The sequence below is a fragment of the Cyprinus carpio genome, chromosome B9, assembly GCF_018340385.1.
Source record: "Cyprinus carpio isolate SPL01 chromosome B9, ASM1834038v1, whole genome shotgun sequence".
Lineage (NCBI taxonomy): Eukaryota > Metazoa > Chordata > Actinopteri > Cypriniformes > Cyprinidae > Cyprinus > Cyprinus carpio.
Window position 1 is genome coordinate 17,574,790 of NC_056605.1, and position 27,684 is coordinate 17,602,473.

The window sequence follows — 27,684 nt, forward strand, 5'->3', positions numbered from 1 at the left end:
TATAGATCAGTGATTAAATATCTTAAGTTGTAGGGTTGGTGCACCCAAAATGAAAGTTGTCACTTGCTCACCCACATGTTCAAAAACCCAAGAAAATGTTTAATCTTCAAAACTCAAATTAAAATATTTTAGTAAAAAGTGAGTTGGATAACAATCCGTCAAAAGACTTTTATTAACTGCTCAATTCATATTGATTGCCTTTTACAAGCTTTTTGGATCTTTTCAGTTTTGGTTACCTGTTCTTTTAATGGAGGGACAGAAAATTTTAAGTTTGTGTTTTGAAGACGAACAATGTCTTAGAGGTTTTGACACTACTATAATATTTTTTTTTTGGGGGGGGTGAACTACTGTACAGTCGTGGCCAAAAGTTTTGAGAATTACATAAATATTGGAAAAGTTGCTGCTTAAGTTTTTATAATAGCAACTTGCATATACTCCAGAATGTTATGAAGCGTGATCAGATGAATTGCATAGTCCTTCTTTGCCATGAAAATGAACTTAATCCCAAAAAAACCTTTCCACTGCATTTCATTGCTGTCATTAAAGGACCTGCTGAGATCATTTCAGTAATCATCTTGTTAACTCAGGTGAGAATGTTGACGAGCACAAGGCTGGAGCTCATTATGTCAGGCTGATTGGGTTAGAATGGCAGACTTGACATGTTAAAAGGAGGGTGATGCTTGAAATCATTGTTCTTCCATTGTTAACCATGGTGACCTGCAAAGAAACGCGTGCAGCCATCATTGCGTTGTATAAAAATGGCTTCACAGGCAAGGATATTGTGGCTACCTAAGATTGCACCTAAATCAACAATTTATAGGTTCATCAAGAACTTCAAGGAAAGAGGTTCAATTCTTGTAAAGAAGGCTTCAGGGCATCCAAGAAAGTCCAGCAAGTGCCAGGCTCGTCTCCTAAAGAGGATTCAGCTGCGGGATCGGAATGCCACCAGTGCAGGAATGGCAGCAGGCAGGTGTGAGCGCATCTGCACGCACAGTGAGGCGAAGACTTTTGGAAGATGGCCTGGTGTCAAGAAGGGCAGCAAAGAAGCCACTTCTCTCAAAAAAAACATCAGGGACAGATTGATCTTCTGCAGAAAGTATAGTGAATGGGCTGCTGAGGACTGGGGCAAAGTCATATTCTCCGATGAAGCCCCTTTCCGATTGTTTGGGGCATCTGGAAAAAGGCTTGTCCGGAGAAGAAAAGGTGAGCGCTACCATCAGTCCTGTGTCATGCCAACAGTAAAGCATCCTGACACCATTTATGTGTGGGGTTGCTTCTCATCCAAGGGAGTGGGCTCACTCACAATTCTGCCCAAAAACACAGCCATGAATAAAGAATGGTACCAAAACACCCTCCAACAGCAACTTCTTCCATCAACCCAACAACAGTTTGGTGAAGAACAATGCATTTTCCAGCACGATGGAGCACCGTGCCATAAGGCAAAAGTGATAACTAAGTGGCTCGGGGACCAGAATGTTGAAATTTTGGGTCCATGGCCTGGAAACTCCCCAGATCTTAATCCCATTGAGAACTTGTGGTCAATCCTCAAGAGGCGGGTGGACAAACAAAAAACCCACTAATTCTGACAAACTCCAAGAAGTTATGAAAGAATGGGTTACTATCAGTCAGGATTTGGCCCAGAAGTTGATTGAGAGCATGCCCAGTCGAATTGCAGAGGTCCTGAAAAAGAAGGGCCAACACTGCAAATACTGACTCTTTGCATAAATGTCATGTAGTTGTCGATAAAAGCCTTTGAAACGTATGAAGTGCTTGTAATTATATTTCAGTACATCACAGAAACAACTGAAACAAAGATCTAAAAGCAGTTTAGCAGCAAACTTTTTGAAAACTAATATTTATGTAATTCTCAAAACTTTTGGCCACGAATGTATACCTTAATGTAATATTGGGGCATTTAGAAACCAAGACAAAAGTTAATTTTGTGCTCCTTAGTCAAGGATTTCTCAATTTTCTTGCTTCTTCAGTGGTCTACCCCTAGGGAATTTTATCAAACCAATTCTAAGGCACCAAATATAAAAAAAAACAAAAAAAAAATGTTTGTTCTGTTTCAGAACAAGCAGCACCTTAATATGGTATATTTATTCAGGGTTCATAAATTGGGTGTATATATTCTCCAAAGGGTATTTGTCCCACCTGTGCATTGATTTCCCATTTCCTGTGGAAATTCCTCAGGGGCATGTCCTTTTCTGCAGCAAGACTCTTCAGCAGATGTTTGTAGATAATGCTTTGAAATCCAGCTGCATTTTTATACTGTATTAAACTAAATGGATCCTAATGGTAATCAAGAGTAATCTGGAAACAGGTTGCCATGCAGTCTCTGAAACTTTGAGTATATAACTTTTACTTTTTATATGATTAGTTTTGCTTCCAGCTCCAGTTTGAAGAATAAACCATGTTACCAATGTAAATCTTATTGTTATATAGTGTGTGTGCGCTATTTTACATACTATTATTAAAAGCAGTGTATGCTGTGCATTAAGCAGCTCAGTATTCCTTTACAAACATTCCTTATTAGACAGAAAAACTGCTGAGGCCTGCATAGTGACCTCTTGTGGTGACATTGAGTTTATGCTAAAATATCCCAGGTTCAAGGTGTGGTTAGTTAGCAAGTTTTTTTTTAGGTCTACTTCTGGTTGATATGCACCATACAAGACCAGTGTTAATGTTAACTAAAACATTTTTTATTAATTGAAATAAAATATACATATTAGATGAAAAAAAATGAAAATGGTGACTGGCAACTAACTTAAAATAAGTTAAAGTTGAAGTTCTAACATTACTGAAACTGAAAAGACAGTAAAAAAAGAAAAAGCTTAGAAATATCTAAAAACAAAACAAAAACTGCTAAATAGCTTTATACTAAACCTGGCATTGTGTATTATGAATATTATTGGCTCTGTGATGAATTGCTTGGACCCTCTATTGTAAGTTGCTGTTACAACTTCCTAATTTGGATCCAGGATAGTAAAGGCAACATTGAGATTGTGATCATTGTACATGCCTGTGGGGGTAGCAAAAGACAAACACAGCACAAACCTGCCAATAAACATAGTTTATTGCGTGCCAACAATAGTAAAGACAGTGTATCAAATAACAAAACAGCAAAAAGGGAAATTATAAAATTTTACATAAACTAAAATAAAAAAAATAATTAAATAAAGGAAAACATATGTAAATCGGGGAGAAGGACAAGAGTGGCGCCAAAGAAAAGAAAAGAACAAAACCAAACCAGTCTAACTCAAGTTCAACCTCTAAGTCTACTAATAAATAAAGAAAAAAAGTCTTCAGCGTTTTCACGCCATAACTTGCCTATTCTACCTAACAAAACAAAAACGTACAAAAGTGGTGCTCACTCCTAACTAGGGTGTCTATACATTAGTCACTAGGTGTTGCAAAATGTAGGTCACGTGACATCATACCTGTCCCGTTTCTCCCCTGCCTAGGGCAAAAAGTTCAACACAATGCCGGAGATAACAATAACACAAGCAAACATAACTAGCAAAAAGAAACGAAATGTCAACTCAAAACTATACTTAAACAAAACTAACCAAAGAGCAAATTAACAACAAACCACAAAAGAACAGGAAAGCAAACACTGTCTTCGCATACATCCTGTCGCGCTTTTAAACTCTGTTGCCGGACAGGATTGGTGGCGGAAGCCATGACGTCACTCCCGCTAATAAAGATTGACATCTTCCCGAACCAATAACCGTTCCAGGTAGGCGTGCCTAAGAAATTGACAGGAGAAGCGAGAGAAAAAAATCACACAGAGGCACGCACATCTACCGGGACGTCACAGTTGCTTTGAATTAAAACTTCTGCTAAGTGCATAAATGCTTGAATGTAATAATACACTTTAAGAACTATTTTCAGTTTTGAGTAGATTATAAATCATTGTTAAAATATATAAATCATATCAATCATGCATAGCTAAATGATGACTCTGACCCTAAACATATCATCTTCTGACCCTGTTCACAAGATGTTTTTTTTTTTTAACCTTATGTCAAATGGTTAAACTGTATTAAATACAAGGGAAATCGTGGACTAATGGTTTATCGAGTTGGACTCGTAACCCAAAGTTTGCGGGTTTGAGTCTCAGTATCGGTAGGGATTATAGGTGGGGGGAGCGAATGTACAGTGCTCTTTCCCCACCTTCAATACCACAACTAAGGTGCCCTTGAGCAAGGCACTGAACCCCCAACTGCTCCCTGGGTGCCGCAGCAAAAAATGGCTGCCCACTGCTCCTGTTGTGTGTTCACTGCTGTGTGTGTGCACTTAGGATGGGATAAATGCAGAGCACTAATTCCAAATATGGGTTAACATACTTGGCCACATCATATCAAATTACTGTATGGAAAACCACAATCCCGATAACATTAAACAAGAAATGAGGGGAATAAATTTAAACTTCTTGGAAGAGATCTCTCACTAAGCAATGGTCATGGACTTCAAAACAGACTTCTGCAAACTTCACAGTTTTAAACAATGCTCAGTTTTATGTTTAAAAAAAACAAACAAACAAACAAACAAACAAACAAACGAAGAAAAAAAAACAGTTGACAGCTCTTAGTCAAGACAGTTATGTGGGCTCTGCAAGGGAAGCATTTGTGGTTTAGGTGACAGTCTTGATGCACAGTCTCCTGGGCGTAGTGCAGTTTTTGCATTTCACACCTTTCCTGACGTGCCAGTCCATAACAGACCGTCTCAAAACTCTAACATGTAGACCACAAGCAAGTCTAGCATTTAAATGCACAGGATATTATAATGACTTCATGAATTTCTTCACTGATAAAAAAGATAACATCAGAAATACAATAACAAATTTAGATTCTATAGCGTCTAGTACTTCAGCTTCATTCATTGCACCCAAAAAAAAAAAAAAAAAAAAACTGCAGTGCTTTACAAATATAGGACAGGATGAGCTAAAAAAAAAAACTTATCACTGCATCTAAACCAACAACATGCCTATTAGTTCCTGTACCCACTAAATTACTGCAAGAGTTATTACCTGTAGCAGAAGAACCGCTTCTCAATATTATTAACTCATTGTTATCTTTAGGTCACATCCCAAAACCATTCATGCTGGTGGTTATTAAGCCTCTTATTAAAGAAACCACAACTACATCCTAATGAACTGGCAAATTACAGACCCATTTCAAATCTCCAGTTTGTCTAAAATTCTAGAAAAGTTGTGTCTGCTCAATTGTGCTCCTTGCAAAAAATTATCGCTATGAAGAATTTCAGTCAGGTTTCAGGCCCTACCATAGCACAGAAACTGCATTTGTTAAAATTACAAATAATTTGCTTCTTGCGTCAGGCCAAGGCTTAATCTCATTACTTGTTTTACTTGATCTTAGTGCTGTGTTGGACACCATAGATCATGACATACTCATAGATTGATTACAAAATTATATGAATATTCAAGGGCAGGCTTTAAGATGGTTTACAGGTACATCCCAATAATTAGAATGTCGTAGAAAAGTTCATTTATTTCAGTAATTCAACTCAAATTGTGAAACTTGTGTATTAAATAAATTCAATGCACACAGACTGAAGTTGTTTAAGTCTTTGGTTCTTTTAATTGTGATGATTCTGGCTCACATTTAACAAAAACCCACAAATCTCAACAAATTAGAATACTTCATAAGACCAATAAAAAAATAAAATAAAAAAAGTGAATTGTTGGCCTTCTGGAAAGTATCTTCATTTACTGTACATGTACTCAGTACTTGGTAGGGGCTCCTTTTGCTTTAATTACTGCCTCAATTCAGCGTGGCATGGAGGTGATCAGTTTGTGGCACTGCTGAGGTGGTAGGAAACCCAGGTTTCTTTGACAGTAGCCTTCGGCTCATCTGCATTTTTTGGTCTCTTGTTTCTCATTTTCCTTTTGATAATACCCCATAGATTCTCTATGGGGTTCAGGTCTGGTGAGTTTGCTGGACAGTCAAGCACACCAACACCATGGTCATTTAACCAACTTTTGGTGCTTTTGGCAGTGTGGGCAGGTGCCAAATCCTGTTGGAAAATGAAATCAGCATCTTCAAAAAGCTGGTCAGCAGAAGGAAGCATGAAGTGCTCCAAAATTTCTTGGTAAACGGGTGTAGTAACTTTGGTTTTCAAAAAACACAATGGACCAACACCAGCAGATGACATTGCTCCCCAAATCATCAAAGACTGTGGAAACTTAACACTGGACTTCAAGCAACTTGGGCTATGAGCTTCTCCACCCTTCCTCCAAACTCTAGGACCTTCGTTTCCAAATGAAATACAAAACTTGCTCTCATCTGAAAAGAGGACTTTTGACGACTGGTGAACAGTCCAGTTCTTCTTCTCTTTAGCCCAGGTAAGACGCCTCTGACGTTGTCTGTGGTTCAGGAGTGGCTTAACAAGAGGAATATGACAACTGTAGCCAAATTTCTTGACACGTCTGTGTGTGGTGGCTCTTGAAGCCTTGACCCCAGCCTCAGTCCATTCCTTGTGAAGTTCACTCAAATTCTTAAATGGATTTTTCCTTGACAATCCTCATAAGGCTGCGGTTCTCTCGGTTGATTGTGCAACTTTTTCTTCCACACTTTTTCCTTCCACTCAACTTTCTGTTAACATGCTTGGATACAGCACTCTGTGAACAGCCAGCTTCTTTGGCAATGAATGTTTGTGGCTTACCCTCCTTGTGAATAGTGTCAATGATTCTCTTCTGGACAACTGTCAGATCAGCAGTCTTCCTCATGATTGTGTATCCTAGTGAACCAAACTGAGAGACCATTTTGAAGGCTCAGGAAACCTTTGCAGGTGTTTTGAGCTGATCAGCTGATTGGCATGTCACCATATTCTAATTTGTTGAGATAGTGAATTGGTGGATTTTTGCTAAATGTGAGCCAAAATCATCACAATTAAAAGAACCAAAGACTTAAACTACTTCAGTCTGTGTGCATTGAATTTATTTAAAGGGGTCATATGATACTGCTAAAAAGAACATTATTTTGTGTATTTGGTGTAATGAAATGTGTTTATGCAGTTTAAGATAAAAAAAAACACATTATTTTCCAAATACTGTACATTATTGTTTCTCCTCTATGCCCGGCCTTCTGAAATGCGTCAATTTTCATAAGGCTCATCTCTCTGAAAAGCGAGGTGTGCTGTGATTGGCCAGCTATCCTGCACGTTGTGATAGGCTGAATGCCTCAAGCGTGTGACGGAAATGTTACGCTCTTAACATATTGTGATGCCTTGTCTGCCTGGAGCGACGAGACATAAACATAAAACCCATTATAAGCGTGATATAAACATGATTTCTAGTCGTGTTTTCAGGCAAAAACAAAGTAGTTTCGCTTTCTCAACGAAACAGCATCACACACCGTGGCCTTGAGTGAGCGGAGGCCTGTGGTCTAGAGTGAGCCGTGGCTGGCTTGAATGAGCAGAGGTGGGCGGCTTGAGAACGGTGCGGCAGGCAGATTCTATGAAGGAGCGTACCTTGGTCTACCTTGGCCCCAGGCTGGACGCCCGCTTTGTTCACGGTGAAAGCTGATTCGGCGATCCACAGCGCAAAGTTGATGTATTTCCTTAGCGACCAGCACGGATCAGCTCCAGGCATGACTAAGCAGATAACGTTCTCTTCTGCAAGGCCAAACAAAGTAGTTTTGCTTTCACAGTGAAACACACAGCATCTGTACGTCATGGCGGTGGCGACAACAACAATACTACAATGAGAATAAAAGGTATGCCTTCTTTCTTTGCGTGAACATCTGGGCGGTGTTATACAAATCTTCCCACATACTGACGTAGATATGTGGCGGCGTGTTAGAACGAGCCATTTCAGGGGGGCGTGGATGAGTCTCAATTTTTATAAAGAATATCTCTTTGGATTTGAGACTTTAGTCTTTGCAACTTCACAGACCTTCTTTATTCACCAAGAGCTTGTAACACTCCAAAGGGAAAGGAAAATTTGAAATTGCATCATATGACCCCTTTAATATACAAGTTTCACAATTTGAGTTGAATTACTGAAATAAATGAACTTTTCCATGACATTCTAATTTATTGAGATGCACCTGTATACCTGTCCGATCGCTACCACTTTTTTTATTTAAACGGGAAGTCATCTCAATTATCATCAGTAAAGTATGGAGTGCCACAAGGATCTGTCTTAGGTCCTCTATTTTCAATATACATGTTACCCCTTGGTAATATTATTAGAAAAAAACGAATTAATTTCCATTGTTATGCTGATGATACTCAACTATATATCTCAACAAAACATGATATTTTTTTTTTTCCTGAGACCACTAATAGAATTAAACTGATGATGAAAATGGTGAAATTTGGTGAAAATTGATCAATTATTTGGTGTTTGACAATGAATGAATTACATCTTAGATTTAGATTTAAAGCACACGATGGGATTGTTCTGTTTTCAGTGCACAATCCATAAGGAATCACTTATATCATGTTTCCATGACCCAAAACAAGGAGTCAATTAGAGACTTCAAAACGGCACACAGTATTCCGCCTTGTGTTTGCGGTAAATCAAAGGAGCTTCCTCAATAAAGAGACTGTCCTTCTGGGAAAAACTTGGAAGCTTGACCTGATTTTGGGTTCTGTCCTCAGGGTTATTAGATGAAGTCATTTAAACACATGCACTGTCTTTCATTTAATAGATCCTGATGGTGATTTTTGATCTTTTAGGAAGTGACAATAGCCATACCAAATGTGTAATTTGGATTATTCAAAAGACAAAAGATGAGAACATTTTTGACAAATAATGGAATAATTTCTTTCTAAACCAAAAAGTGTTAGTTTTCACTTATTTCAATTATTCATTGTTTTCAATACTGTTATAAAGGGATTATTCATACAAAAATTACAATTCTGTCATCAATTACACACCCTCGTGTTCCACAATATTTAATTTTTTCTTTTATTGGGGGGCTTTAATCTTTAAGTTTCAGATTGCATTATATATTTAATTACAATGCAAGGCTTATTGAGTCGTCAGGCAGAACAAGATAAGTCAGTTTACATTTTTAACACCAATGGGTATGAGTTTCCAGAAATAGCATAAACTGGAAGTCGAATAGATTCCCATCTTCAATAAACTGTATCACTGAGTTAACATAACCAGCAAATGAGCTCCTGATGTCAGATGGAGTGCTGGTCCATCCCCCACGCTGCATTCAGCCCTGCATGGCGCTGAGAATGCTCACTGGGGAGGCTTGAAACTGGAACCACCTGGAACACAATGGTGTGGCCTGAAGTCTGTTTTCCTCACACGATGGCACTCACCACATGTGCATATTTCACAGCCGTGCTTCTTTCTGGAGGCGAAATATGTTTTTTGATGTACACCCCATATGCGTGATCTTAGTTAATTAATGGAACAGCAACTCAGCAACTGTAGTGTGCTGAAATACAGGATGCTTTTCCATTACTGAATGAAGAGTTTAAGTTAATAAACTCCATTTGTGCACATGCAACACTAAATATTTAAAAGAAACTTCAAATGGCTTTTTGTACACTACAATACAGTTTACAGTTATGTTTAAAAGAAGTCTATGATGTTTATCATGGGTGCAATAATTAGATCAAATGTTCAGTCTTTTAAAATGTAATGAATGCCTGTAATGCAAAGCTGATATTTCAGCAACTATTAATCCAGTCTTCAGTGTCGCATGATCCTTCGGAAATCATTGTAATATGCTGATGAATAGAAAGTTCAAAAGAACAGTGCTTATTAAAATAGAAATCTTTACCATCACTTCCTTACTGAATAAAAGTATTAATTGTAATTACTGACCCCAAATTTTGAATGGTAATATGTGTTAATTATTTAGAAATTAAAGTTAGCAGTTTGCAACATGCATCAAAATGCAGATATATCATCCAGCATGTTTCTTTGACACTTTAAGAGCCAGAGTTTTTCTGGTGCTGCTCATCTCTCTGATGATGTGTCAGTGGTGTGTTTAGTGCTTTTGAGAAAAGCAGTCTGCCTGTTTAACCACATACCAATACTTGGTTTAAGCAAATTGCTGCCATGGGAGCTCCTCTTGGTTATATTATATGACCAGCTGTACCAGCTGAGCTGTTTTTCAACCAATTAGAGAAAGTGAGCTGTTGAGGGTCGGGAGAATAATTGAACTGAAACTGGCCAGAGAGAAACGGATCAATCAAACCATTGTAAATGTCTCCTGATTTCCCAAAACTAATATAAAAATGGAATTATGTAAAAAAAAATTACTGGTTTAATGTGTGAAAACTTCAAAGGTCACCAGTTCATATTTCTACATTACATTAACACAATGTTAAAATAAGGGAAATGTGTATAAATAGTAATTGTGAAAGTTAAATCATTAATTTCAGATTTGTTGTAGCAATGCTGACATAATGTTTTAGAAACTGTAATGATATTTTAATGTTAAAACACACACGCATCATGACTGTCTACCTTACTTATTGTTTGTAATGTAAAAAAAAAAAAAATGTTTTTAAAGCTACCAGTGTGTAAGATCTATATAAAATTACTAAAGGTTTTGATGGGTCCCACCCATTCTGTTTTTAATTTTCTCCATTTTAGTCTCTGAAAAGTCTCAGACATATAAAAGCCAAATTAATAGCAAGTTACCTCTGCCTGAAAAAAATATTTTACACCTCATAAAAACATAATCCACTTTACCACATTCCTTACCAACTTACAGGATTAATTATATTGTACTTAGAAATAATACATTAAACAGCTCATAGGTAATGCACAATAGATGTAAAACACTTAATTGAGTAAGAAAGAGAATAGAGAGATTTTTTGTTTGGGAAAAACTATTCAAATATATAAACAGAGACCATTTTATATCCTTTTACACTGAAGGAAAATTAAAAGCTGTAAATAAAACAAAGATTAATGGTGTACTTTTATTTCAGTCTTACTGCTTAAAATTGTAATATTTGATTTAGTGTTACTTGGCATTTATTTGAGTTACTTGTGAAATTTTCTTGCAATTTCTGAGCGAAAATTGTTTCTAAACTAAATGAATGAATCTTCAGAGAGATTAAGTTATCTCCCGTTCCTGGCCTTGACCCTAAAGCAGAAGAGGGCATGACCCGAGAAAGTTTAGATAAGTTTATCAAGAGCAATTCAACCTTCAGCTGTCATCACAAGTCTTCAATGTTTATTGAGACATCTGTGGGATTAATATTAACACCAGAAGCTTTAGTGTAATTACAATGTTGTGCCCTTTCAAATGGACAAAATGATGTAGTGTTCTTAAGCATTAACTAAATTAAACCTCCACTGCAGGAATATATAAAGGTCCTTTTTTCTCAAGCACTGAGTCACTCATTTTACAACATTTGTTGCTTAGCAATGGAGGGTAAGTGTGTGTTTGAAAAGCAGACAGAGATTTTTTCCTGTGTTCCAGCAGCTTTGGACCCCTGCTCTCTTCCCTCCTTAATTCACCTCATTCAGTCTCTGTTTCAAAGCCTTCACCAAAAGGTCTCTCCCCTCCTGTGTATGTAGAAGAAAGCGCACATAAAGAAGCTGGCACAAGTGTTAAGGAGAATTAGGATGCTTATCAGTGACTTTTTGAAATCTGCTCTGATATTTTTGATAGCTGGGGACAATGGATATCCGTGCATGCTGAGGCTGCCCTTTGAAACAACCACTCCTTCATCGATTCATGTCCTTCATGAGGTCAGACCTTTTCTGTGCCAGTGGATAAAAAAAAAACATTACATACCCAATGTCTTCCCCATAAAAAGATAAAATAAAATAAAAATAAAAAATAGACATATGATGTTATATTTCCATTATAAGTGAGACTGAGGTTTGGTAAAGTTGGCCATGGTAGCCTTTGCTCTGTGGTTTTGCTGACTCCTTCTGCCACTGCTGGTTTTGACAGATTTTTATTTATTTATTTTTTTAGGATCTCAGGTTGGTTATGTATCATAATGTGTAATCAGGCATAGGAAATTAAGGCTTTGAGACTTACTTTACAATTATATCATACCTGCATTATTTATGTCTATGTTTAATATTTAACTTGTATATATATACACAGACACACACATAAACACATACATTATTATTATTATTATTTTTGCATATTTTCTTATGACATAGACCTGGAATTGTAAATAAATAAATAAAAATTCAGTAATATATATATATATATATATATATATATATATATATATATATATATATATATACACACACACACACACACACACACACACACACATGATATGGAGGGCCAAAATACTCAAAATTAAATCATTAGATAAATATCTAAATAAATAAAATATTTCAATAAATAAATAAAATGAATTTATACGTATCGTTGCATCTATTTGGCAAACAGTGTTCAGGTCTCTAGTAATGTGAGTGTGTTGAGACTGAGGTGCAGTCGGAGTCGCTGTGAGGCGCAGATGGGCGTCACCACTTTCATTCTCTCTATTTAAACAACCTGCAGCACAAGCGCCAACGAATCACTTCACCTCCTCGGCGGACAAGAACGAAACCGTGGATTAATATTGCCCACTGGCCACGCATTAAAGCCAGAATGACAGAGGTAAGAAAGATCTTTTTGTCCTTAAGAACGAGCAAAAAACTTGAGAAGGAGTTTTAGTTGGCTATATTTGTTACCTGTTTGAGACACCTGCACTACAATAGACGTAGTAATTGTTAACAGCCCAGCAAGAAGATTTTTGTTTTTTCTAAAAGCAGATCTTCTTAATGAAAGCTCTTTTGTAGTGTGTGAGGGGTTTCGCAATAAAGTTGTAAGCATTTCATATAGTTTATGTTTTTAACAAAAAATAACTTGTACAGAGTATAATTTACTTAGATACAGAGCGTATTTGTGGTTGTTTTTTTCGTGGCGCAAAATAAACGTTTGGTAGTAAAGTCGCTGAGGACTTAAATCACGTAACCATGGCAACACTACCCGTGCGCTTTACGGTAGGATGAACACAGAATATGCTGAAAATGTTAAACGCTTTATGATTTATGTAGCATATATTTGTAAAAACTTTAGTATTGTTGACTACTTCAGGATAACTGCGTATAGGGGCGCACAAACCAATTTGGGTTTTACTTTGGAAAATCAGACAGTCACAGTAAGTCCATGACTTCTCATAATAAAGCTAACTTAAAGCCTGTTCGATTGAATATAGATTAGTCATCTACTCTATAGAGTAAATTACAGCAAACGGTTATTAAAAAGTATTTAAAAAATTTAACAACAACAACCCTCATGTATGACTTCTCCCTTGACATGAAAGTGAGTAAATTATTACAACATTTTTTATTTTGGGGTGAAAATTTGACCAGTTTTGTTTTAGGGTGCAGGCCAGTTGGGTAAGGAATAGTTAGCTTACACAAAACCCAATACTCTTTATATTGTATCGTGTATCGTCACGTAGATGCTGTGGAAAGCTATACAGTTACTGTAGATCGTACATTTGAGAAAAAGCTCACATATGTTAAGCATTTTCATCATAGTTAATTTTGTCCATGGTTTGGCTTTATACATACGTTCTGCTTTGTATTTGCTGCCAGTAATCCCAGTCTGTCATATTAGCTCATGCTTAGAGCTTTACGCAATGTATCATTCTATTACGCTGTTTACAATTGTCGAAATCCGTAACCTCAAAATAAATAAATTCATTCGAAACACAAGTTTAGTTTGGCGTGCAGGAACATGGAATTAATTTAATTTTAAATGAAAAGAAAGAATCATTTGCTGCACGCATGGCCTAGAGAGCTTAATGATTAGAAACTACACAGTACTAAAACTAAAACTTTATAACCAGTAATAAATTGTATCTTTATGCCCATCACTATTTCCAAGATAATTCACAATTTTGAGCAAATAATGACTTCATTTCCAACATCCTGTCATCCTTTCAAGAACAGCGTCACAGGTTCAAGGCCCTCGAGGTGTCTGTTGTCATAAATCATTTGACCTCTGACACTCCATTGTCCTTGCTGCTTACCATAGTATACTGCTGGAAGCCCAAGAACCTTTCAGACATCTATCAGAGTTTAGATGGTCAGTTGCAGTGCTGTGGAGCTTCTCTTATAGATAGGGACAGTGACACAAGGGAAGGAGCGTTTGCATGTCTGTCTCCACATGTGTCAGTCCTTAAAGGATTCACTGATTACATTTTGTGCTATGAACTTCCTAAACTATTTCCTCTTAGGGTTAAAGAATATAAACCAGGGGTTGGCAAGCTTTTCGGCATGATGTGCCATTTTTTATTTTTCTGGTTAACCACTGTGCCAATCATCTTACCTCGCTCTCTTTAACGTTAAACTGATGCTTCGCGTTTTGCTTTTTACCCCGCCTACTTTGAATTGATTGGCCATTTCAGTCATCTTGACACTGACGAGCGCTGTTAGACCGCTGAGTGCCTAGTATGTGCAGCGGTCGCGCGCGCATCCGTAGACTAGCTCAACTTAATTCTCACACTTTAATAGTATTTATAGTTCCTAACAGGCTGTGTGACTATGAGAAGTTATTACCTCAAAATGTACATCAGCAGTTTTCCCTATTGCTCGCGTGCCAGCGATTATCCCTCTGCGTGCCACTGTTGGCACACGTGCCGTAGGTTGCCGACCCCTGATATAAACCATTCTTAAACAAACAAACCCAAAAGCTTTTATCAAACAACACTATTGTGTATTTACTAAATGGAAAACAATTAGATTTCACTTTGTAATGAGCTTCAAACAGAATACAGGTGGAGTAACAGGAAATTTCCTTTTGCACAGGAAAATTGTGTGTAATTCAAGACCCTAGTTATAATATTTTAGTACATAAACACAATCACACACTCTTTGTGTTGTAAGTCCTGCAACATAACACAAGACAGACTTATTTTATATGTTTATAGATTTACTCTAATTCAGAACAGCATTATACTGACATTTACATCCGTTGAGGCATCTCTGCTGGAAACTGAAAGGTTCCACTAAAAAAAGGATTTAGTGACCAGAAAAAAAATCAAGGGTCAAGGGTCTGTGACCTCACCAACCACATAACAACATGTCTTTTAGAACGGACCACTTAGATGTTTAAGATGGCGTGACAAAATCCCTAAACTGAAATTACTTTGATCATAGAAATCACTGTGAAGTCATAGAACTGAGCCACTTTGGTTTTTGAAAAGCAGAACCAGCTTAAAGGGCACTTTAACATGACTGGCTGGAAGCCAAACAGCTTTGGGCTTTTGAAGTAGTGTCAACTTTCTAACACAGCTGAACCATGAAATTATAATAGGATGCTGTGGCAATTTCACAAAAATGCAATGCTCTAGTGCCATAGACAGGTTTGTCTTCTATGATTGGGAGATCTTATGTCAAATAAATAATAGAAAAAGGTTCAAACTTCACTTATGTCCCTGTGAGAACCGCATCTGATAGTTAAATCCTATTATGTCACTTACAAACACTTCTAAGGGAATTCTAGTGAATGAAACCTCTCTAACACAGAGGCAGGTCACAATCAAAAGACAAATGTAAGAAAGCACCAGTTTTGGAAAGTAACAAAACTACCGTTCAAAGGTTTGGGTCTAAAGGTTTCATCAAGTGTGCATCATATATTTAAAAATATAGTAAAAACTGTAATTTAAAAAAATATATGTTATTACAATTGAAAAATAACTTTTTACTACAATGTTATTACAGTTCAAAATTCAGTTTGAATATATTTAGCCCATTTGTTGCACAAGACAGAAGCTGCTGAAAACAGTTTTGCTGCTTAATATTATTGTGGAAACCATGATAATTTTTTAAAGAATTCTTTGATAAATAGAAAGTTCAAAAGAACAGTGTTCATTTGAAATCTTTTGTAATATTATAAATGTCTTAACTGTTTCTTTTGATTAATTTAATGTAATCTTGCTAAATAAAAAGTGTTAATTTCTTTAAAAAATAACTTACTGACCACAAACATTTGAGCCGTAGTGTGCTATTAATAAATATATAACACTTAATAGTAATAAACAGCAAAAAATGATAAACATACAATGATATAACATGCTTAATACATTATAATTTAATAAATTATCATTAACAAATGATAGTAATTTAAATATCTAGAACAGGGGTGGCGAACAGTCCTGCAGAGTTCAGCTCCAACCCTAATAAAAACTCACCAGTAGCTTCCTAGTAACCCTTCAGGCCTTGATTAGCTTGTTCAGGTGTGTTTGATTAGGGTTGAAGCAAAACTCTGCAGTGCTGCGGCTTTCCAGGACAGATGTAACCCCCCCCCCCCCCCCGATCTAGAATAATGTACCCAAAATCAATCCACGATATTAAAATGTATTTTATTACATTATATTTTATTATATTTTCCATATATATGTCAAGGTAATGTTTTACCACAAAATCAGTTTAATTAATTGATATTTTATAACCTGATGACATAGACCTTATGCTAATCATAAGAGAGAAAGCTGAACATCATCTTGATGGGTGTTTAACTTCTGTTTCTTCTCCTTCAACAGTTGCAGTCTTCACCACCAAATGAGGAGATGAGTCTAAGTGACATTGAACTGACTGAATTCTTCACCATGTTGCAAGAATTAAACTTCACAGATGCCGGTTACAACAACTCGCAGGTGGAAGTGCAAATGTGCTCCACATCCTTCAACCGTTCTGCTCTCCTCCATGCTATGTGCACCCTTTATGCCTTTATTTTTGTTGTGGGCCTGGCCGCCAACGTGCTAGTATTGTGGGTCAACTTGCGCTCGGAGCGTCATTACCATGACACACACTTGTATATATTGAACCTAACAGTGGCTGACCTGTGTGTGGTCGCTACTCTCCCGGTGTGGGTGAGCTCGCTGGCACATGGAGGTCACTGGCCGTTTGGCCAGGCGGCTTGTAAGCTCACACATCTACTCTTAAGCATCAACCTTTTCGCCAGCATCTTCTTCTTGGCCTGCATGAGTGTGGACCGGTATCTTTCGGTGGTCCACTTGAGGGAGATTTCACACAGAAGAGGGCGACAAATACGACGTTTAGTGTGTGCGGCAACATGGCTGCTTGCTTTATTCGCCTCCATTCCTGACATATACTTCCTTCAGTCTGTAAAGTCACAACACAGTAATTTGACTTTGTGTCATCCTGTATATCCACAGGACAACTCTTTGCAGTGGATGGTGGGCATTCAGCTGAGTTTTGTGGTTCTTGGTTTTGTCATACCCTTCCCTGTTATAGCAGTGTCCTATGCACTGTTGGCAAATGCTCTGGCTTCCTCTTCCTCTCATTCCCCTTCAAATAGCGACCAGGATCGCAGCTTGAGCAGGAAGGTTATCCTTATGTACATAGTGGTTTTCATAGCTTGCTGGGCACCATATCATGCTGTGCTGTTAGCCGATGCGCTAGTGATGCTACGTGTGTTGCCGCTGGGCTGCAGTTCAGAGAATGGCCTTTTTGTGGCGCTGCACCTTACGCAATGCCTGTCGCTGCTGCACTGCTGTGTGAACCCTGTGGTCTACAGCTTTGCTCACCGTCACTACCGCTATGACCTCATGAAAGCCTTCATCTTTAAATACTCCAGACGTACGAGGGTTGGGTTGGCACGACTCCTGGAGGGCTCTCAGGGCACCGAGATGGAGTACGCAATGGTGGAAAACACCCCTACGGCTGCGAGCTAGGACCCTCAAGAACATCATCCGCAACCGAAGATCTGCACTGCTTCAAAAGATGAAGTCCTCTGACATGTTTTCCTGAAATTTAGAGAAACTGAACTAAAAGTTTTCCATCAAAATTGCAGCAAATGCTCAACAGTGACTCCAAAGATACTGAATAATTCATTTGAAATGTGCCAAAGACTGATGGGATTTTGTAAAATCAGAACCACTTTGAGATGTTTTCATGAAAATTCTGGTAAAACTGACCATGCGTTCTGTCAAAATTGCAGCAAATGACACCAAAGCAGTGACACCAAAGAAACTAATCAATTCATCTGAAATGTTCCAAAGACTTCCCAAAAATGTTTGATGCTTTCAGTCATCATAATATGATACATAATGCAATATACAAAAATTAAGGCAAAGAAAAAACAAAGAAAAGAAATGAGGCTGTAAATAAAACAAAGAAGTTTTTACAAGAAATAGTACAATGTCAGTCTTTCTTCTAAATTTCATGTTTAATTTACTGTTACTTGCTGTTTTCTTCATAATTATTTGTGAAATTTACTAGCAATTTCTGAGTGAAAATGCTTTCTATAACATTTTTATTTTACTGTCTAAGGTCACAAACCATTAAAATTGTGATAAAGTTCATAAAAAATGTTATTTATAACAGTGCTCTTTGTGTAATGTAACAGTATAGTGATGTAGCTCTATAGTTCTCTGCTTAAATGTGTTTATATTTAGCTTAATTGTTACTGATTAAATTGTGAAAAGCACTTTCTTTGATAAAAGAGTGTCTTTTGTGTTTGTGGGAAGAGAATTGGCATTATTTTTGTATTTTGAACAGTCAGTGTTCACATGTTTTCCACAACAGCACATTCCAACATGTTTTGAAGGATGGAACAAGTAAAAAATAACTGATTTTTAACTGGATTTTTAGTGTGCGACTGCGTTTGCACTTCATTGTAGGTTTTGTTCATGTGTGTATATGATGTTTTATGACTGGCTGTCAGCTTGTAATGGGGCCTCATGTGTGTACTTGGAAGGGCATTTACTTTAAAGATTATTTTGTCACTTATAGATATGTATATTTCAATTATCTGAAAAGTAAGTTAAGTATGTTGTTATATTTATCTTTACTTGCATCAATTTTTGTTATTTTTGAGTTCAGATGGAACACTGAATACTTAAATGTGCTTGGAAATAAATCATTTGATTCACAATGCTTATTAAATAGATCTCAGTGTTATTCAACAAATAATGTCTTCTATAAAACGTTTTTCTCTCACACATTTGCATAGCTTCTCTATCCTATCTGATGAAATATGATGCATGGTTAGGATTAACCCATGTGGGAGCTGGAATTAATATGGATTCAATCTAGCCATACCTTTTATCTTTGATTATCAAAATCAACCCTGAAGAATAAGTGGTTCACCATCTGTTCAACAATGGTGGCCCCTTTTTATTTACATCCTAAGGGCCTCATAAAAATGTAAAAGGTAATGGCTACAGCATACAAGACTGTACTACAGGATACAGTTTCAAACAATGGTGGTGGAAGTTTTTGGTTTAACTGAAAATACATCTCAATAGGTTATAACTACAGGACATTAAATTGCAGTCAAAACCACATTCTGTACATGCAGCTAAAATGTAAAAAATATGTAGAACATTTTGTAAATGTAAACGGATATAACTGGAAATACATAAATGACTATGGAAATAAATTTACTGTCTCATCTCTTCTTTCAGTATCTCATGCTGCCCTATAAACTCTAAGAAGCTATCTAAAAGGAAATGTTCAATATAAAAACAAGAGAACAATTCTCAAGATAAACTTGTGTTCTTTTTAACACATGGAAATTATCCAAGTAATAATTAAGCAATATCATACAAGCATATCAGGACAAGTTGTAATTTGGCCAGGTAATTCATGCAACAGTTAAATAAATTCAGTGTAACTTGCAGAAATGATACAACCACACAATCAAAACCCTACAGTGAAACGTTATAAAACTCTGATCCTTTCAGTGTATATTTTAATGGAATTAAAGTGTTTAAACATTTACTAGCTTTTAGACGTACCAAAACCAAGCTATAAAGGTTTAGCATATTCAGTAGAACCCATTTTACCTTGATTTTTTCCCCCCATCTTAGTCAGCTAGTTCTGAGCAGCATTTCCCACATCAAACAAATGCAGGGACAGAACAAGGACACATGAGAGTCTGATTTATGCTGATTTGAGCTCAACCAATGTCAGGTCTATAATACTTTCAATGCTGTATTTAGACACCTGCAAGGCCTGAGCAAAATCTCTTAAGGTTGCATTAGCGGCTGACTCTAAAAGACAGTCTTCTGTACACAGTCCATGGTTGTTCAAAAGCTGCCTTGTTATAATTCAACTTCATCTAATTGCTGTTTTTCAAAGCTGTCTTTATAAACCCAAGGTTTCTGAGATTTCATTTGAAAAAAAGTGATATACTGTATTATGAAAGGCTGCATAAAATAAAACCAAAATAATAATAATAATAATAATAATAATAATAATAATAATGATGCAATATTATTGTCCCAAAGTTTTTAATCATTTTATCTTTAATAAAAGAACCACAGCATGATTATGGATTAAACACACATTCAAACAAACTCATTCAGTATGTTCCACACTTTTGAGCATCAAAGAAGATTATTGTTGTATAGTTGAAGAGTTTTCCCATAATTTGCAGTTTAGTTGATTAACTCTTTTTGAAAGCATTTGGATTCAGTTAGTCTCTAATCTGTTAATTCCGTTCTCACACCAGTCATAATGTGACACATTTTCATCCCTAAACATCCCCTGTGTCTTTCTCGGCAGCTATTAATTTATCTCGTCATGTTCAAAGTGACTGGAAAATGACACCACAACACAACAAAACTGTCAGGCACTTAGACAACACAGTCAAAAGTTCAAAAACTTCAAACGTCATAAAAACAACACTTCATAAAAATTTATTCTTTCAAACACAACATTGTCATGAATGTAGACTGTGACTGTATTAAACTCACACAGGAAAAAGAAAAGAGACCACCAGTTTGAAACAGGTCATGACTCACAGCAGTTTTATACAGGGCCTCAGTTTACAGGCTGCCCAACAGCAAAGGCAGTGAATAGCGAATTTTAACAGTGCTGAGACTAAAGGTTTAAATGCATCACAGTAGGAAGCACTTCACAAGAATATAGAGAAACTTTTTTATATAATAAAATATAATATAATATAAAATATAACATAATTATAGTATCTAAAATGGCAGTCAGTTGGAATAAACCTTTTTGGTTACATTTTTTACATTACATTACATTTGGTTACAGTGTAATTATACATTTAAGTACTGAGTAATATTAATTAATTACATGTTTTTACTGTATGGTTAGGGTTTGGTTTAGGGTTACTTGCATGTAATTATGCATAATTAATTGTTATTATAATAGAAAGTCTACCATACATGTAATTTGTGTAACAAGGGCACCTTAAAATAGTGTTATCACCTTTTTTATGGAACTTAATATTGAACAACAGCAATATTATTAGTATCAGTTGTCATGTAGACCTCTGCTATTTCGTCTTAGCCCTTCATTATATTTCTGTTTGGGCAGAATCAGTCTTCAGAAGACAAATATTGTTTTTCATTTTAGTCTCCTCCTGTGGTTTGGCTGGTGCTCCAAAAGGGATTTGAGAACAAGGCAGAGAGCCACTGGTTCATGCTGGCTGAATGAACAGCCCAGAATGGCGTGTAATGTGAACAGCTGGTATTTCTGTATGTTGGTTTTACAACAAACTAAAAAGATTTGTCTTTAAGTTAGCTGATACTGTTTGTGAATTTTGCATCTATAAATGCTGCAGTATAAATCCTGCGAACAAACAGACACACAACCCAAGCACACACATTGTAAAATGCATGTCCAACATAAACACACAATCACGTATTCACATTCTTCATCTCTAGTGTAAGTGTTTATATTTCTCTGTCAGGACCAAACCGAATCTAGATTTCATGTCAGTCCTGGATTCCTCAGTTGCAGTATCTCTTCATGAAAACATGATATGACTTCAATGTCATCACAGAGCCTTTGATTCTTCAGCAGGAACTTACAAGGAAAGGTTCTGCTTTCTGACATTGTTTGATGTCAGTTCTCATATTTTTTCCATGACATAATGAATGTCACATATAAATCCATTCATTTGTAAATTCACTATAAACATGGCAAATTTTTTTAATATGATTTGGTGTATTGCAGATTTAGATATGTTTACATCTCATTTAATACTGCTGATGGCAACTTGTTTTTTACAATGTTCATCACACACATGCAAAGTCACATTCTTGTGGTAGTTGTAACTAGTTATAAGCAACTTGCGTTTTTAACATATACTCAGTGGTATCAAAAGTCATAATTTGAGGTAAGATTGTTATGTTGTAACAAAACGTTTTAATTAAACTTTCTTTTACTCCAAAATTGTAAACAGCTATTCAAATAACCCATAGCAATTTCCTGAGGGCACCCATGGCTTATAAATGCCTTCCAGGATTCCAGCTCTGTACAGCTGAATGATAGATATTCTCTCTTAAGTGTTGGATGGTCCCATGTAGCTCTTTGCAGAGTTGCTGACTATATAGTTTAAAGGGTTCTTGAGCAGTTCTATAGGTCTTAGGCAGTGGAATGAAATAGAGATGCTGCATGACACATCTAACAAGCTGCAGTGAATGATTACAGATTCAAACTACATGTATGATATTGACACAAGGAGATTTCCCACTTGAACTTTATTAATGGTGACAGTTGTGTTAGTTTTTTTTAGGTGAAACTTTCTGACACTTCTCCACAATAGCTTCCACCCTAACTGCTGGTGTCAAGGCCACAACCCTGAGGTATTGTTCTCTCTTTTCCCTTTTGCTTTACAAATATTGATGTCTCACATTACTGCCATGTCATTGGTGAGTTATAGTTGATCGCTGGGGGAAAATCTGTTACGATTTGGAAGGATTTATAGCATTTAAGGTAAAATGGAAAATGGATTAAAATAAATGAATATGACAATGAAATATTGAAAAACTGCCAAAAAAGGCTAAAACTGTCCCAGCTTCTGAAAAGTTTCCTCAGTCAGAATGTTTTTGTAGGAACCTGAACAGATACAGTATTTGGTAAGGATGACTGGAAGGGACATCTCGTTTGATTTCTTCCATGCTTACGTTACGGCTGAATCCTTTTCCACCTTCTCTCTATTACCTTCACAGATATACAGATATCAATTGGTGAGTCCACACACGTACAGTTACATCACAAGATGTGGATATGTGACAGCGAACTACAGCTGAACCACTATTCAAAGGAAAACTGTTAATTTTCAGAAGGAATGTAACTGACTGGGCAAGTTCACTGCAGTCTACTTGTCATCTTTACTACATCCTGAAATTTTACAGAAGCTTTACAGAAGAGTGGTTATGCTAAAAGCTTTGTTGGTGTCAAATATATTTATATTCTAGAGTTTGTCACTATCACTAGACAGAAGGAGATGGGTCACAAACTGGTTGTGTAAGAGTAAAAAACCAAATAGAAATTACTTTTTAAAGAACAGATCATCATTTGCTCTAATTTGACTCACAAATTATCAATGACCCTAATGTTTGTCACTTGGGCTGTGCCACACATATCATCACAATTTTATTTATTTTTTTCATGCAGAAACATTCAACCCCTACAAGGATTCTAGAGATAATACGTGCCAACAGTTCTAAAGTAAACTGTAAATTCAATAGGGGACTTGTTTTGTGAATAATACATTCTGTCTGTTCTCTCCACAGAATGATGAACTTCTATCTCTTCTTAATTGGGTGGTGGCACAGTTAAAATTTCTAGGTTGGTTCTTATTTTAAACCCTGGAAGGGGAGAGATGTATGAAATGGAGAATTTCTCAGTTCCTCTATCATTGCAACCTTGAACAAGACCATTTTTTGGACAAAAAGCATTCATTAAGTGATGAATAACTGAACCCACAGTCAAGGAGAAGTCAGTGAGAGTCAAGTTTCTCTCTAGAGGTAGATAAGTGTGTGTAGATGGGCACAGAGTCTTGTTTTCACATCCCTGAAATGTCAGATTTTTTCCTATGGACCCAGCATAAATTCCCACGGGAACCTCTGGTCTGCTTTGGTAAAGGGAGCAGAACAATCCTCTATCCCTTTTCACATTCACCACAAACATCAGCTCATAAAATATGCTGAATCAAATATGTATAGGATTGTGTTTCAAATGGAAACTGTAGCTTGATTAGTAAACCTGGGAAGCAGTTTTTTTCCCACCCACTATTCTTTCTATTCATCCACATGTCCATGTGTCCCAAAGGGGATCCCTGAATCAGACAAAGACCCATGACATCTCTGTGATTTAGCAAAGTAAAAAAGGTTGTTCCACAATAGGAACTTCAGCATTAAAGAATCATCTTTTTATTTACATATTTTATGGCACATTGACATTTGACTTCATCCAGTAGACACTTTAATGCGGCTTTCTAGCAATCTCATTAACTCTGTGACCCTGCAAACTCTCATACAAGCACTTCAAACTGGTATATTTCAAAGAAAGTTGAATCACGTAAATAATGTCAACTTTACCCGAGACCAAAGTGTTGTTTTCTAAATGGACAGGCCTAGTTTTTTAAAGTCTCGATCCCCTCCATGCCATTCTGTAGCATTCGAAGCTACATGCGCAAATCCAGACTGTATATTATGCATTTATTTATAACATATGCATATTTATGTATTTTTATATCTGAGCCATAGCATTCATTTGATGTAACCCTATGACTTTTTGCTTCAGTAAACTGGTAATAATAAACTTGCTGCTTATTAATGGTCAGTAAGGTAGCTGTTAAGTTGGTCATGCAGAATAAGGCATTAATATGGGATTTTTAACTACTACTAATAAACAGCCAACATGCTAGTAATATGCATTGCAACTAGATAATATTGAGATGCAGTCCCAAAAGTGTTACCAGTTAAATAATAGAAATTATTTGATTGTTTTGTTATTACATTAATCTAAAACCACACAACTCATTTACATAATGGATGTATTCATTAGAATAGATTGTTTGTTTGTTTTCTGCCAACACATTTGTCAACCTTAATGGCCTTTTCACATTAGTTGGTCCTTTCCTGTACTAAAACATTGACTGTTTCATTTGGCCTGTTTAGTACCCAGCTCCATTTACATCAATAAACAAACAGGTGACTGCAGACTCCCTGGAGGCATCATTAACCACTGCAGCATAGCATGACAGGTAAACTCACCATGAGGAACATGATCCAAACCACAGCACCACAATACTAACCAAACAGAAAGTCTGCCTACAGCTACAAGCATTTGTCTGCAGACAAGAGAACATTGTTCATTTAATCTCAAGAGGCTGGTGCTTTAAAAGCACTACTTTTTATTATACCATGATAGTGTATCTGCTATATAAAGTATTTAAATGGCAGCACATATATTTAATATTAAGCATACAATAAATATTATAATAGTATTTATAATGATTGCAAGAAACACAGAAGCATATGGAAATGTTATGTTACGCTGTATCTGCTAAAGAGCAGAAATGTATGTAGACTTGACCCCTGTCTCATCTTATAAAAGTTCTGGTTTGTTTTGTTAATACCACAGGAATGTAAGACTAAACAAACAGAATTGATCTATACAGGCTTTAGCAGAAGATAAATTGAACAAGATTTCTGTTTTTAGGGAATACTCACTTTACAGAAGAGCGTAAGCCGCCTGCTTACTGCTCAGATTTGCCAAATTGGAGCTACACTGATTTGGAGAGACACAGAGGAGAGGAACTGTTGAATAAAGTTGTTATTTTTGTTGTTTTCTGCGTGTACAGAAAGTATTCTCGTTGCTTCATAACCTTACGGTTGAATCACTGATGGCAGATGGAGTATTCTGACGATGTTTTTCATACTTTTCTGGACCCTGACAGTGTTACTTACCTCCCGGTTTTCATCCAAAATATCTCAAATTGTGTTCCAAAAAGCTTTTACGGGTTTGGAACGACATGGGGGTAAGTGATTAATGACAAAATTTTCATTTTGGGATGGAGTATCCCTTTAATGTTCATCATGGACCAGTTTTGGATCTCTGGCTTTGGGTCAAACTTTAGACAGATGCTTATTCCTTTTACTGTTCCATATATTTTCACACAATTGGTGCATAGTTTTCCATCATATGGAACTTGCACACATAAAAAAAAATGTCTCCAAACTGTATAATTGTCCTTATATGGGGTGTTAAATGTTACATATTGATACCAACTATCTGGGAATAAATAAATAAAAAATGCAAATGGAGTGTTGTACATAATATTTCCTGAAAGGTCACCTTGGTGCTTTGGGGTTTTTTTTATTTTATTTTTTTTGTACAGATGCTTTTGTTTCTCAGATTCACATGCTCTAATTTTTTAAAGCTCAGATGGGGTTTATGTCACTGTTTATATAATGACGGCTTCACTTTCATGACGTCACGAGCAATCCAGTTCTCTAAAAGATCATTGGTTTATGCAGAGCATTTCTTTTGAATGTGTAAGGTCTGTTTGAGATCATAAATGTGAAAATAGGTGCAATGGCTTCTTGAACACCGCAGGTTTTATTTAACAATGTCAGCATCTCTCTCTTTTAAACAGCATGCCGAACCGAGGACAAAAAAACAGTTCAGTTCTATGAAGACAAACACTTCTAAGGACTATTGAAGCTGTTTACCCTCTGTGGAGGAGGAGATGGAACAGGACACAGGCCGAGTTATCAGCCAGACTCCAAGGATCGGAAAGGAGAGGCTTTCAGGATGTCCTTTTTTTGTAAACAGTAAAGCTCATCAGAGCCAATATACATTAGTGAAAGCTGTAACCTAATTAAAACTGCAGTCCGTTACTGTTGGCGCTCTAGCGGTTAATAAACAGAACTGCGCGCGTCTTGCGGAAGAACATTGTAGCCGGAGTTACTTCCATAGACAGTAAAAGGTTACTTCTCTCTGTTTATGTCTATGACGAATCACGCAGGTACTGGGTTACTCCGCGGCGCTACCTACCCGAGCCAGTCTAAGATAGTCCGAATATATACTCTTATTATAGGTGTACCGTAGTGATTCAGGAAAAGCCAAAAACACGGTTTGGAAAATGGATTCATGGAGTTTCTCGCCTATTATATAAATTTTGTAAATTTTGAACACAAAAAGTTACGGACTTGCAGTTTTAATACCACCATGAAATGGGAAGCTGGATTCATCTTATGGTAAATATTTGTTAAAGCTCTGCTTAAATGATTTACATAAACATAAAATGAAAGGAACCTGAGCTTTTGTTCACTTCATGTATACATTTAATCATTCACATCACCAAAACATCAAAATATTAATTTTCAGTTACAAATGAACAGTGATATGTTTATGTGAAATGTCAAACTCCTGGCAGAACACATGTGGTGAATTATAAACCACGCCTTTGGTTTCACTATCTTTGAGAGGAAAATGATGTGTATTGTGATGGTTAACAAGCTAACATGGCAGACGTGGCACAGGAATTCAGGTGGAAGGGCTTTTAAATTATTTTTGGTTACAGAATTATGAAACATTTCAGAAATTCAATGAGCCAGGTGTAGGCCTACTCAAACACACAATGAACTTTAGTAACCGAAGCCTCCAGAACAGTAAGGTCAGTATAAGATAGATAAAAAGACACATCATCAGTGTCCAATGATTTGGGTCTTTTAGGTGCCGATACCAAAAGGTTTTCTTGTTTTTCAAATTGCGCCACCTCTTGGTGATAATGTCAGAACGCATGACTCTTGTTTGGAAAGCGCGTGTGAAAGCGGAAGTGTGCAGCAGAGGCAGAGGCAGCATGGCGTACTCGGCGAAAATAGGACCGTCTCTTTTGAGCAGGCGATCTGTCGCAGCTCGGAGGGAATGTGAGCGAATGATGGAGTGCGGTGCTGATTATCTGCACCTTG

At 36.7% G+C, this 27,684-nt stretch overlaps 2 protein-coding genes across 3 annotated transcripts in view; both read left to right on the forward strand.

Moving 5' to 3' along the window:
- LOC109111021 (ubiquitin-conjugating enzyme E2 E1-like) overlaps nucleotides 1-27,684 on the forward strand; it is a 164,009-nt gene that overhangs the window by 65,466 nt on the left and 70,859 nt on the right. The window lies entirely within an intron of this gene.
- Nucleotides 12,452-17,687, forward strand: LOC122138484 (atypical chemokine receptor 3-like). The gene is made up of 2 exons (XM_042731245.1): nucleotides 12,452-12,581; nucleotides 16,519-17,687. The coding sequence occupies exons 1-2, from the start codon at nucleotides 12,573-12,575 to the stop codon at nucleotides 17,671-17,673; spliced, it is 1,164 nt and encodes a 387-aa protein (XP_042587179.1). The 5' UTR covers nucleotides 12,452-12,572; the 3' UTR covers nucleotides 17,674-17,687.